At 51.4% G+C, this 14,018-nt stretch overlaps 1 protein-coding gene across 2 annotated transcripts in view; it reads right to left on the bottom strand.

Annotated features, from left to right (window-relative positions):
* The window catches only part of CNTFR (ciliary neurotrophic factor receptor), a 201,298-nt gene that overhangs the window by 41,918 nt on the left and 145,362 nt on the right, over positions 1-14,018 (bottom strand). For both annotated transcript variants that reach the window (XM_066182304.1, XM_066182305.1), the window contains exon 4: positions 13,321-13,551. In XM_066182304.1, the coding sequence (XP_066038401.1) occupies positions 13,321-13,551 (231 nt within the window). The remainder of the gene's footprint in view (positions 1-13,320; positions 13,552-14,018) is intronic.

Here is a 14,018-nt window from a genome sequence, read left to right as displayed (position 1 = left end):
TCGCTGGGAACCTTGGACTTAGCAGCCCTGCAGCAGTTGGATGTTTCCCTCACTGCACCTCTTCAGAACAGAAATAGAGGTCCCAGGTGCTCCTCAGGGATCAGTATTTGCTTTTGGAAAGCAGCCAAGTGGCTAAACAAAGCTGGAGTCTACTGCTGGTGCCACAGAGCTGATCAGCCAGCTAAGAGACAAACCGGGAGCAGTGATAGGGGCAGGAAGACCTGCAGGGACTCTTCGCAGTAGTGGTGAAAGGGCTCTGAAATGCCCCTATCCTAGTGTGAACATCCTCCACCTGGCAAGAGGGGCTGCAGCCTGACCTGCTGTCCCTAACTGCTTTGCACCCAGAAGGGATTTTGGGACTGAAGAGAGGGAAGGTGGACAACCCCTCCTCCTGCACCTCCCTGGCTTCCCTGAAATTTGCCCTAGAACAAACTCTCAGGGATTAGCACCAGCCACATCATGGTGAGAACAATATTAAGGGATTATGAGATTAGAAATATCATTTATGCCTAGAGGAATAACTCTAATTCTTATCTGATTGCCTACAGATGTCAGCAATCAAAGCGCCTTTCACACAAAGCAGGGAGCGCTGTCAGGGTGGTAGGTGAACATGACTTGGACCCCTCCTAGCACACGCCAGCTCCTCCTGCTGATGTGTGCCCCAGATTGTGTTTGGCAGCAGCTGCTGGCATGTTAGTTCCTTTGTGGAGAAAAGCTGCTCAGAAGGAGCCCTATGCTGGGGCTGCATCCCCCTCCTCTTGTGTCTCTGCTGGGCTGCCCACCCAGGATAAGTTCAGCTGTGCCTGCTGCTTGCAGGGTGCTGGTGGAGAGCCTGGGGGAGTGAGTGCTGCTTTGCCCACAAGCAACACCATCGTGAAAATCCAGCTGCAAGTACATCACAGCCCTTTTGCTACCCTGGGCTACCACTTGCTCCTGCCCTGGGTAGTGACTCTGTGAGCAATGCCAGCACTGTGACAAGCAGGGTGCATGGCCCCATTTGATAGATGCAAGGCTTTTCCTGCTCTTGGAGGGGTCAGACAACTTGAAAAAGAGACAAACTAACCAGGTCTGATGCCAAACTTGTGCGCTGCCCCACTGTACACTCAGGGTCTGCCTTACACCCAGTTGGAGGGGTTGGGATTCTTGTGGCTGGAGCATCACTGTCTTGGTGGCACTACTGCCCTTGGGCTGGCCAAGCCCTTTGTGCCAGCTGCGTGGGGAGGCAACTCATAATGGGGTGGCCTGGGAAGCTCTGCCCGGTCATTAAGGAAGGTAAGTGCTTCTGGGTGTGCAGTGCCAAGCTCCTGTCTGCACGCTGGAGGTGCTGGAGGCAGAGTTCATGCTGTTTGATAGCACATTATCTCCATTCGGCTCCCCATCAAAAGCTCTCTGTCAATCCCTCCCTCGAAGGAGGGCTGTGAGAGCCACAAGTATATTCATCCTAACTCTCTTCTTCATCCCCTTTCTCAGACCCAAGCCATCTTGTCCCATTTTGTCCCACTGTTTTTTCCTGCCTTGCCCTGTGCCTTGCAGATACCCCAGCACTGAGGCAACATTTGTCTCCTCCCAGCCAGGAGCAGGGCGCACAAAAAGCCAAGACATCATGGAGCTGGGATGGAGCAGGGTGAGAAGCATCCTAAGTGGGGACATACAGCATCCTCCGAATACCCCACATCCTTCTGTTCTGCAGGATTTTCCTCACAGCCTTGATCTGCACCACCGAACACCTGAGCTACATTTAGTGATGAAAGAAACAGCAACCGCAAAGCTAAATCTGCAAGACAGGCACATGCACCCTCCTTAAGTCTCTGACTTGAAGGCCACGGGAGAAAATTAGTTCATCTCACCTGACCTTCTGGGTTGCACAGGCCATTACATCCCTCCATTATCCCTCTATTGAGCCCAATAACTTGTGTTTGACAGAACCATCTTTCAGCAAGGCAGCCAGCCTTGCCCTGCAGATAACAAGCGACAGAGGAGCCGACATGGCTTTTGGCAGTTTGTTCCAATGCTTAATCATTTTTTCTATTAAAAATAAGAGCCTCATTTCTAATTCAAATGTGGTTGCGGCTCAGCTTCCAGTTATTGGCTCTAGTTATGCCTTTGCTTGCTGGGTTAGTACCCAGTATCTTCTCTGCTTGGAGGTAATTACCAAAAGGAGTCAAGGCATCTTTCCAGCTTCCCTTGAAGTCACCGAACAGACTATTTTAAGTCTTTCTCCTTTTGGCAGTTCCCCCTGCTCCTTTCATATCCTTCTTTACTCCCATTTTCCCAGGGTCCTTCTCAAATCACTTCTTTGATAACATCACGGGAACTATGCAAGGATCTAATATTGTCTTTGTACATATGCAGCAGTTGGCAGAGCTGGCTTGGTCTTGGATCCAAGAGTCCCCTTTTTGGCTGGTCTGTCCCAACATAAACTCACAGTTTGGGGCACCTCCATCCTGGCACCCTCCTGCAGGAGCTGTCTTCTGTCCCCTCTGCCATTTTGCTTTTTGGTTATAATTAAGCCCTGGAGGTGTGTTGCAGCACAGATCTCATACTGCCACTGTTCCTGGGCAACTGCTTTGCTCACTCCAAGTGGGAATCAACCCTGAGTTTTGCTGAGAGACAGAGAAGTGGGAGCAGGGAATGCTGCAAAATGATGCCTGCAATGACTATGTCTCACAAGAGCTTTTTGAGCTTTTTAATGCCCATGAAAAAGTCCACTGCTCTTTTCCACTTCCAGACAAAACCATCCATGGGCAGACACAGCAGTCTTCATACCACCATGGCAAAAATCACATTCATGAACACTGCTTTGGCAGCTAAAAAAGTGAGGGTTGCTTCCCCTCCTGACCCTTTGGAGGTGATGGGAGCATTGTTGGTGTGGTTATGCTGCTCCAGTAAAATAAGTGGGGTTTCCAAAGGCCATGTACCACCACAGCAAGGAACAGCCTGGTGCTTTTGCACAGAGCAACCCAACAGCATAATCACACCTGCTTTGCACTGATGTGCAGGGGTGCCCACAGTACCAGTTCCTCCCTCCATGCTCCTTGCTCCAGGAAGGAGTTTCTGACTTTGGACCTTATCTGACCACTTAAGTCCAATGCTCAGGTCAGCTGGAGATGATAGGGGAATTCCCCTCTCCCTAGAATTCACGACTCTGTGAGCAGAATAAACAAAAGCAAACCCACGTGCTGGCCAGGAGAGGGAGAAGGAATGGCAGGATGGGAGGAAAGGCAGGATGATGAAGGCTGTGGCAGAAAGGGGAGGTTGCCCATGGGTGACACGTCCAGGCTGGCTGCCTGGGAGCTGTCCTATTCCATGGTGTGATACAGAAACATGCAGACCTGTGTGATCAGAGGTCGCTGGGGTGGTCTGTAGTGGCTGGGAGTCCTGGCACTGGGGCTGTCCAAACCAACACACCCCATTTGGGAAGCCTTGTAGGGTGAGGATGGCACAGCATCATCACACAGGTTTTTAAGCCCAGTTCCGTGGCTTCAGAAAATTCCACCCCAGTCCGTGTCTTAATTTCCCCTTCTGCCTTTTCATTTAGGCACTGACATCCCTGTTTACCACCAAGCTGGGGGAGGAATGAAAGGTGATGCAGGCTGCCCTGTGTCCCCAGTGCAGCACTGGAATCCATGTCCCTGGGTTTCGGTGAGGGCAAGATAGAAAGAAGAGGAAGAGGCTGGTGAGGCCAAAGAGCCTTTTCAGAGGGCAGCTGCACCTGACTGGCAACTCAGGGAAGTCAGGCACAGAGGGAAGGGGAAGTAGCTTGAGTTCATATGGGGAGAGCAGAGATGAACTTTGCGTTGGAGGGCTAGGCAATTATTTCCCCAAAAAGGTGAATGGCAACACATCAACTGCAAAAACATCAAAAGATGACAAATTCTAGCTCATCCACCATACAAACAAAATACTTCACAGATCCCTGGGTCCAGCCTGCTGGTAGTAGCCACTGTCTCAGACTAACACAGGTCACACAGCATCCAAAAAGCAGCCAAAAGGTGGAGAGCGGCTTGCAACCCTCTGTTTTCTTCCCTGACCAAGAGGACATGATGCATCCATGACATGTGACAAGCCAAGCCATGCAAGGCTGCTCCTCATGGAATGTGCAGAATTGGGGTATGCTAAGTACAAAGATACTCACTCTGTCCATCTATGAAGAGGAAAAACATCCAGTGCCGGGAATGCTCAAGACAACACAGCCCAACATGAGCAAAAATGCAGCACCAAGGTCTGAGCTATAGCTCCAAATCTACTCATGGTTTCCTGGCCTAGACCCATTAAGTGATCTCCTGTCCTCCAGAGGTGAATCTCCGGAGGATCCCCGCCGTGTCCTACAGCCAAACTCAGCCACACAGGACATTGAGTTTTTCTGTGAACCTGACTCTGTTCCAGTCATGGTTTCATGATCCCTCTGTCCTCCACTTCTGCCACTTGGGGCAAACTACAGTGCTGGAGAGCCTGCTGACACAACGTTCTGTGCACTTGCTGCTGGGCTCTGCTCTTTATGTCCCCAGAGTGAGACCAGACTTCTCCATGCTGCTTGGCACATCCACTAGTCACTGCTCACTTGCTTTTGGCAAACACCCCTCTCCCTCCCCAGCATCATCAGCAGGCAGGCTGCCCAGGCTGGTACCCCATGAGCTGGTGGAGAGAGGGGCACACAGCCTGATGTTAGCCACGCTCAGCAGGCTCTATATGGCTCCTGTCAGTGCAGGGAAGACCATCCTAAAGAGAAAACAAGCAGCCGTCACCCTAGGGATGGTATCATAAACCATTTTAATAAGGCATTTTGCTCCCCCTCCCCACCATCCTAACTCATGCGAAAGCTGCCTTGCTCAGTTGGCAGCAAACGATAAAGACCCCCAGGGAACACAGGAGGGGGAGAAAAGGGACATCTGTTCAGAGCATTTCTACTGTATGGCTCTCCCAGGCTATTTCTATCTCTTCTTGTCAAAATTTATCAACTGCGTAATTGTTTAAACAGCATTAAAGTGCTTGGAGCAAGAGCAACTGGAAATTGTCCTGCAGTTGCCTCTGGTACTGATGCTGACAGCTCAGGAAGGGACTGGGGAGGAAAGGGATCCATCGGGCATGGGAACCCTCTGACTCCTTTTCCCGGGGGGGAGACACCACCCTGTTCAGCTAACAGGAGGAAAATAATCTTGCTGTATCCTGGTGCCCTTCCCTGCTTTCCAGGCCCAAAGCTCTGCTCCCTCTCCTCTGCTCCCTGTCCTGACCTGCTGTTAGCACACATTTAGTCTGCTGAATTATTTACAGCAGATGCAGTGGCTTGGGAAACCACAGCTAATGACAATGTCTTTCACGCTGAAGTACCCTGGACCTTGCCTTGACCCTGCTGAGCCCTTGGCTGGCACCTCACTGCATGCCTGGGCCCCACTGTTGTTCCCAGCCACTACCAGAAGTTTCAGAGAGAGATGGAAGAGCTTTGGATACTGGGAAAAGATGAGAATTTGCTGCTGCCTGCCATCTCCTCTCCTTCAGACAGGAGGGATGTGGCCACAGAGGATCTCCACTGTGGGGTCTTCCCATCCCTGGTGACAGGGTACCTGCAATCATGGGCACAGTGGGCAGTGACAGGCAAGAGTTATACCCTGTGCTGGTGACATTGGTGGGTTTCTTCTTTCAGCATCTTCTGAGAAGCAAACAGTGATATTATTTAAGTACCACAGCCCTTTGGAGCTGTGGGGGAGAAAGGAAAGTAACATTCACACGTGGAGTATCAGCTCCTTTACTCCTTGCCCCATAGTTGCAGTGTCAGGAGGTGGCTGTATCCTGGCCTGTTCCTCCCCTCCCAGGACCCTGGAAGCTGGGGACACATTGCTGGTGGGCGGCAGGAAGCTTGCACCAAATATTTTGACAAGGGGCACTTAGAAGGAGCTCAGATAAAATCCTTCCTGGAGCAGAGGCCAGTGCAAACAGAGAAGCAGAGTGTGTCCCCTCAAGTCCCCACAGCAGTCATGGTCCCCACCCACGACCACCATCCCCCAGCCAAGGAGGAGGGTTTGTCTTCTCAGCCCTAGACATCCCTAATTCCTGGCACTGCAGAACAAGAATTGTGGGAAGCTGTTTAGACTGGACTTGGGATTCTTTAATTACAGAGCTGTTTTTGTCATGTTAGGCAGGATAAACAAAATCTCAGGAGAGCAGAAGGAGGCTGTGCTGCCATCCACCCAGGACAGGGGATGTCAGTACTGCATGCAATGTTTGGTATTAGTACAAGGCAAGAATGGGGAGGGTTTTCCAAGAAGCTGCCAAGCCCCAAAGTCCTTTTTCCTTCTCTCCTCCAGCCCAGAGGCTGGAGCCAGGCTCCCTCTTGGTTCTATCCCATGATCTTATTCTCAGCCGAGCTGCAGGAAAGGATGCACAGGGAGCCTCTGGGCTCATTTCCCATGGAGGTCCAAAGCTCAGGATCCCACATTCACTGAGAGGGTTCTGGCATCTTAAGCAGCCTCTCTCTGATAGACACTCCATCCCTGGCTCTGGCTTGTCACTGGCAACCCTAGAACTCTGCCACTGAAGGAAGATGGCAAGAGAGTGACCACCTTCTCCCCTTCTCAGTGCCCTCATGACACGTGATACTACTGCCATGACTCTCCATAGCACCCAACAGGGCACGAGCTCATCGGTCACTAGGGTCAACTGTGGGGCCACATCCCTTCACGTACCAGTGGGGACGGGACATGGGAATGGGATACTGCACACATTGGCCACCACCTGGGCATGCTCTTCCCTCAGACAGCATTGGCAAGGCCAGGGCAGAGCTGCTGGTACTGTTGTCCTGTGCAGTGGCTACTCATAAATGCCCCGTGATGCTCTGCTGGCCCCACCACCATGTGCTCCTTGCTGTCCCCAGCTCCCCCATGGGAAGCGGGGAGCCATAAGGATGGGAGAGGGGATACTTTTATTGTTTCTGACACTGGCTGCCCCAGATTATCATGTTTTACATAGTGAGCCAAGGAAGCATCACTCTGCTATGCTGCAGCTGGGCTGGCTGCCCAGCCCAGTGAGGAGAAGGAGGATTGGAGCAGTGGGGCACGGGTGGGAGCGCAGGGGCAAGCGTATGAGTGTGTGCACATGCGGGCCACAGGGCACGGCTCCATTCAGCCCTTCCCGCTGCGGCACACAGCCTGCAGCCCACTGAACAGGGCGGAGAGGTTGCCTGCTGCCTGCAAATGTGTTTGTTTTTCTAGTCCAGCTCCTAATTCGATTAGGACTAATTGCATCTGGGAGCGTGGTGAGGTTTTTGGGTGGGTTTATTTTGGCTTTCTCCTTAAAGAGCCGGGATAGTAATTTGCATACTGTTACCCAGTGCGCCTTTCCAGCTCTCAGCCAGGCCAAGACCCAAAATCTGGTTGCAGGCAGCACAGTTCATCCACTGAATTTTCCCAGCCATGCATGAACAGCACAACGTGGGAGGGCAGCAACTGGAGAGCCTGCATGCGTTGTGAAATAAAGCTGAATTTCAATGAACGAAGCATACCTGCAAGCTTGTTGACACTCCCCTTCTGTGGCTCTCAGGAATAGAGATGTGATGCCTGGCTCTGAATCACCCCAGGACCACTGCACATACCCAGTCCCCAGTGCTGCAGGCACATGGTGGAAAAAAACCCCCTCCACAGGAATGAACCCAACAGCCCTGGTGTGCATCTCCTGATTCTAGAGCACCAACAGTCATTTAAATTAATTAGCTCCACCCTTGCTGTAGATTTGGTCCATGTTAATGTAGTACTGCCCTCAGGCACTGCTTGGGCACAGCCTTGGGGTTGCACCTGTATAGGACTGTGTAGGACAACCCCCAAGGGGCAGGAGCCCATTGGGAGAGTGAGATGGATGAATCGAAGGGGTGGATGCTGTTCCCTGCCTGGTGCCAGGGAATGGTTGCAGTAATGTTTAACTTGTTGCTCCTGAAATAGCCTAAGTTTACGTCACCATAGGCAAGGATTGGAAGAGTTCAGAGGGGAAAAATCCATCAAAAGGGCTTTTTAAAAATAATAAAAATAATAATAATAATAATAATAATAATAATAATAATAATAATAATAATAATAATAATAATAATAAAGCTCTGCATCACAGATCGCTGAGCAACAAACTATCTGCACATGCTGACCCCAAGCCTGAGCTTCTTCATCAGTTTCCAGGCAGGAGCACCAGCCTGACCAGAGGCACCCTGATCGGAGTGCCACATCTTCACCACTGGCTGCCAGAGCCAGCCAAACTTCCGTTCTCCCAAGCTGGCATGTCATCAGTGCCCTTCTGTGGTTTTTTGCACCCAACCAAGCCATGGAAACAGGTGGGTACACACTAATCCCTGGCACTGCCTTCCTCCACTGTTTAGCCAGTGCCTATCGTGATATGCTCACACCTCTATCTCTGGTGGAGCCAGAGGTGCATGTCTTATGTGGAGAGGTCACTACCTTCTTGTTTTGCTTCTTTATTTTGGATAGGTGAAATGGAAGAAATGTTTTAAAAATAACAACAAAAAGTAGATGCAAACTTGCAGTACAACCCTCTGGTTGCAGCTGGAGCCCAGCTGGGAGGAAAAAGACTTCTAAGTCAGAGAAAAGGGAGGCTCTGATTATTTATTAGTGGCCGATGTTTGATTGCTTGCTAATCAGTCCAGAGAACACTCAGGCTCTCCTGGCCTCCCTGCTCACATGTGGTTCCTGTTGCTTTGTCCCTTTCCCCCTCCCTCTCTCTGGTTTTTCTTTGTTTGTTTTTCTGTTAATTTGGTTGTTTTTTCCATGTCATTTTCCGTCAAACCGCATGTTTTTTCCTCTTTCTCTCGCCAGCCACTGTAGTGACAGACATGGAGGAAGCAGGCCAGCCTGGGACTGCTTGTACTCTGCCAGTCCCTTTCCCACATCCATGGCCTGGGAGGCAGCAATGCCCATGGGGCATGCTGGTGCTGGCACCAGGCCATCATTGCAACATGGAAGACAACTCCACTGCCTGCATCTGTGCCCCTGCTACTGGAGGGGATTCTGCTGCATTTTCTCTCCCAGGCAGACCCCATCTCTGCACTCCATCCAATCAGGCAGCAGCCTTTTTGGGCAGCAGGCTGAATGATGAGGGTCAGACGTATGTCCACCTGAGCTTGGGCATCCCGAAAGCAGCACAGAAGGGCAAAGAGGAAGAGATGGTGGGTTGGGATGGAGATAAGCAGGTTAGAAAGGGACGGAGGCATAGGAGCGGAAGGACAGTGCCTGCCCTGGCTGCCTCCCTCCCGCCCTCCCTTCTTTGCACACAAGCCTCCCCACTCTCATATGCACTCTCTGGCTTCTGGCAGCCTTTCCGATGCACAATTCCACTCCTCTCTGGCCCATTAGCAGTATTTTTATAACATTCTGTAACGCACAGAGCCGTGTGCCAAACCTCAAGAGTGCATTATTTCCCAATGTCTTTGTTATATCCACCCCCGGGCCCTCTGGCTGCGTGTTTCCAAATGCAGAGCTGTGGCCTGTGGGGGCAGTCAGGAGCCTGGCACCACGGTCCTGTGACCCAGAGCCTTGTGCTGCACTCCTGGTGCTCACAGCCCTGGGCTCAAGCCAGTGATGCCTGGTGTGTAAAAAGACCTGGACCCATCTCCTGCTTCTGGCCACACAAGGGCATCTGTTGCTGTCAGGCTGCAGGGCAGGTGATCACTGAAGATAAACACCTGGTTGCTCTCCTGTGCTTCACCTCATGCTCAGCTGCCTGAAGAAAGGGGCAGAACAAGTCACTGCTCAAAGTACCCAGGAAGAGGTTTCCCCTGGAGAAGTGCCAGCTTCCCCCAGGACAATTTGTGCTGAGGAGGATTCATGCCTTGTAGGTGGCTGATCTGGGACCTTTGGCAACAGACAAGACTGGGGAGCCCCTCCTTCTCACCATTCCTGAATGCACAGTGTCCCACTGCACGTGCACCAGTGTCCCCATTTCTGCAGTGAGTGAGACAGCCCAGCTACCTCCAGCCTCTGCAGAGTGCTGCTGGGCTCCCAGCTACATCCCCCATGATGTGGACTTGGGTGTAAAACTCAGGGACCAAATGAGCTACCTGTGCTTTCCCTCACACCTGCTGAAGCATATTTTTGAGACACCTTCACACAATTGTGCCTGCACCATTATGTAGCATGCTGGTCCCTTCAGCATAAAATCCTCACCCCAGATATCCTCTTGTTCCTCCTTAGCTACTGGCATATCCAGCCAGGGCCCCCTGGTTCTTGTAGACCAGAGCCATTACAGATAACACCACAGAGAGTGGCCCAAATGCAGTCCAAACTTGGTGCCGAAGCTTCCCTATCCCTTCCAGGAGCTCCCCCTTTCAGCACAATCTGATCCCCTGTAGCTATTTCCTAAGATGCGTTCCAATTTTCATACTAATCCACATTTTCTCTGGTTTAACTCATAATTTCCCATGTGGCATCATAGCAAATACTTCACTGAAGTCAAGACAGATTACACTGACCACATTTCTGGGCTTAGAAAACTGGTTCCCTTATCAAAGAGAGCTATCAGGTTAATCTGCTGTGATGTATCTCTGGCAAGCCCCCCCTGTACTTCTTTCCCATTTTCCGTTTGTCTCCACGTCTTTAATTGTTCCCTCTTCCAAGTGCACCATGTGGGCCCACTGTGCTGTGGGGTCAGGCTGTCTGATGAGGACTTTTCCTTCACTCAGGCACAGGAGACAAGTTGCACTGGGTACCACTACTGACCTCTCAGCTGCTAATGAGCCTTGCTAATGAACAGATGTCCTCACATGGGGATGAGGTGCTCCCCAAGCCTTCAGTGCATTGCTGTCTTTGAAGGTGCCTCCACAACAGAGGATCACCTCCAGGTTTTATGCTCCCTCCTCTCCTTTAGCCTGTGCTGCCCTTGCTCTCAGCATTGCTGCTCAGACCCGGTGGGGTTCATTTGGTATCGGGCTTACTTTTAATCTCCCCTGAAACCTGTCTGCAGAACCAGCTCTGCTCTTCTCTCCTCGTTTGCTCTATATTTATAAGGCTAACCCCCCTTTTCATTTCCTCTACAAGGTCTCACTCAGCTTGACTCCTGGCAGGTCTCCCTTTATCCCTGTGTTTGCTGACCCCCATAACAGAGCTTGCTTTGCTAATTGACACCCTTTCCTGGTCCTCGACCCTTCTCTGCTCCCTCCACACATCCTTCCTGTGGTGTTGTATGCTCAGGAGCACCCCTGCCTTGCCTGGGGAGCACATTCCAGGTACCATCATTTATTTAATGAGATCCCCAGCACTTCTCCACATGCAGCCCCAGCCCCTCACTCTTGCTGCAGACATCTTTCTTGTTGCCCCAGTAAAAGAGAAAAATGCAGGCACGGGCCTGTTTTCATTTAATTTCCCATGCAATTGAAACGAAATGAATCCAAGATCCCTGAAATCTCAGGTTTGGGATCCCAATACACTCAGCTGCAGCAGCAATGCTACCACAGGGCCATGCTACAAACCTCCCACAAGTCACCCATCTCTATCTATATGCCCAAGTCCATCTCCATTCCCTGCTGGGATGTTCCCAAATCTACTTTGCATGAGTCCTCACACCTTCAGGGAATCGATCACTCCCAGCAGAGGCAGGACACTTAGGGTGGGGTAGGGGAGGCAGGGCCTAGGGGTGCAGCGCTGGGAAAAGAAACCTCACAGAGAACATTAAATTAAAATCCAGCTAGTTAAATTAATTACCACGAAAAGCGTCTCACCTGATTAGTTCCTTGCACAATTAATTGTGTTAACAATGCCAGATGCTTATTTATTTGTCACCCTCTCTCTGGGGGCTGGTGGCCCCAGCAGTGTCCAACTGGTCTTCTCAGATGCCTGGTGCTCAGGGGGCTGTGAGTCTCCAGCAAATGGGAACACACAGTAATAGGGAACAGCAGGATTTGGGCTCTAACGCTGAGCAATTCCCATGGGTCCCTGAGCGGATTGACAGGGATTACTATTAGCGAGGTGCTTAGCAGATGGAAGAGCCATTGCAAAATCACATCGATGTCACAGCTGCAGAGGAGTGGTTGGAGGCTGTGAACCTCTCCCCACTCCCCTTGCTTCCTGCAGACCTGCCGCACTCCGTGAACTGGCACACCCTGGGACCTCTCTCTAGATGGGATTTGGTGAGCACACACCCAAGCAGAGGAGCTGCACAATCTCCTTGTGCTGCTGCCTGCACTGGACCCAGCTACTGCCTTTTCTGGCTCTGTGAACACCTCTTGACCATAATGCAGCTAAAAAGCCCCTGACTCATTTGTTAGGCAGTGGCTTTTTGCCTGCCATGCTCCAACCCCCACACCTGCTCACTGGTATAAAGCCTGCCCTGTGATGACTGCTTCCCCTTACCTGCTTCTCACATAGCCTTCCACCACCCCTTCTTCTCGGCCCAGACACCAGGATTCATCCCACATGACCTTTAATGAGTTGGACACCATAGAGCATCTCTCTAATTCAAATCTCTAGGTGCAGTGAATTCCTCATGCCTTTTCAGGGTTTACACAGACTGTGACCCTCTGTCCCTGGAGCATGGCCTAGGGTGGAAACACCACCTCTGATGCCAGGTGCAGAAGGTGAGATAAGGAGCAGAGGAAGGCACTGCTGTGTCTTCCAAACTTGGGAACTCCTGGATGGCAGGGTTCCCAGATGGTGCATCACAGTTACTATCCCCTGGCTGGCTATGCTGGCTGGTGCTCCAACACCCACGGCTGACAGTTGCATATGCCGTGCTGAAAAACACGCAGTCGCTATCAGCTGTACAAACACAGCAGCCCTCAAAACACACAGCTGCTATCAGCTCTCAGCATCATGTGAAATACAGCACAACTCTTATCTCCCCTGCTGAGGCCCAGGAATCAGCGCATCCTGTGCCGACAATATGCAAAATGCTGGGGAATGAGCAGCTGTCCTCCAGCATGCCTGTGCACCCAGGATCCTGCAAACCCAGGGACCACCAACACTTTTTGGCTGCTCCTCTGAAACAACCACACTGCAGTAATCCTAGCCAGTGCTTTTCCTTGCTGACTGCAATCCTCTCTGACAGCTCTTTCTACCTACAGAGATGGTTGTTGTGGCACAGGGCTAGAGGGAGGTCAATGCCTTCTCACATTATTCCTGAGGCATCATTTAATCTACTGGCTTTGATCCAAAGCTTGGGGCAGAGTAGCCGATTCCAGTTGGGATTAGTGTGCCATGAGGACCTCATATGGTGGTGTGCAGCAGACAACCCTATGTATAGAAAGTAGAGGGGTTGGCATGGCAGGAGGGAGGGCTGTGGGGAGTCAATATGGGAGCAGAGACTGTCCCCCTCAATGTGACATGCTGGGGTACTCACTTCCCACTTTCAGGGAGGTCTGGTATTTGAGGTGCCAAGAGGAGCCCTCGTAGCAGGAGTACTGGCCACTCTGTGACAGGTCAACATTCTTCAGGATCAGGTAGGACCCGTTCAGGTGGGACTCGTCAATGTCGGTGCCGTTGGCTGTCCAGGTTACGGCTGCATCCCACTCCATGGAGCCACACTTCATGGTCACATCTGCGCCTACCCGCTCATACTGGATGGGGATCTCTGTGGGAAGGAACAGGAGAAAAGCAGGTGAGCTCAGAGCCCCTCAGCACCGTTGCCTTGGAAAAAAAATCTTACCTTCCCATCTGGGAAGTAAAGAGAAGGACTGGGGTGTGGACTGACACTGTGTTGGTGGCCAGGGAAGCCCAGGTTCTGCTCCATTCCCCAGCCATGATTTATTTTAGACTAGAATGGACCAGCTGACAAATGCCAGAGGATCATGGACCACCTCTACCCACAGAATGGCTTCTTTTCACCTTTGCTACAGTGAACACGTGTCAGGGCTGCATGTACGGCCCACCAGCTGAACACCCCACAGCACAGCCAGACACACAAGACATTGCCAGTCATATGTCTAGGTGACTTGTTGCAGGATACAAACCAAACTCCTGTATCAGAAAATCCCAGCAGAGAGATGACACAGCCCCAGGACTTGTCACCAGCAAACTCCATGCATTTAGGACTTGTCA

The sequence above is a fragment of the Chamaea fasciata genome, unplaced genomic scaffold (assembly GCF_029207755.1).
Source record: "Chamaea fasciata isolate MVZ Bird 193981 ecotype frontalis unplaced genomic scaffold, bChaFas1.0.hap1 SCAF_4, whole genome shotgun sequence".
NCBI lineage: Eukaryota > Metazoa > Chordata > Aves > Passeriformes > Sylviidae > Chamaea > Chamaea fasciata.
The sequence above is the reverse complement of the archived record's forward strand: the minus strand, read 5'-3'. Positions and strand labels throughout refer to the sequence as shown.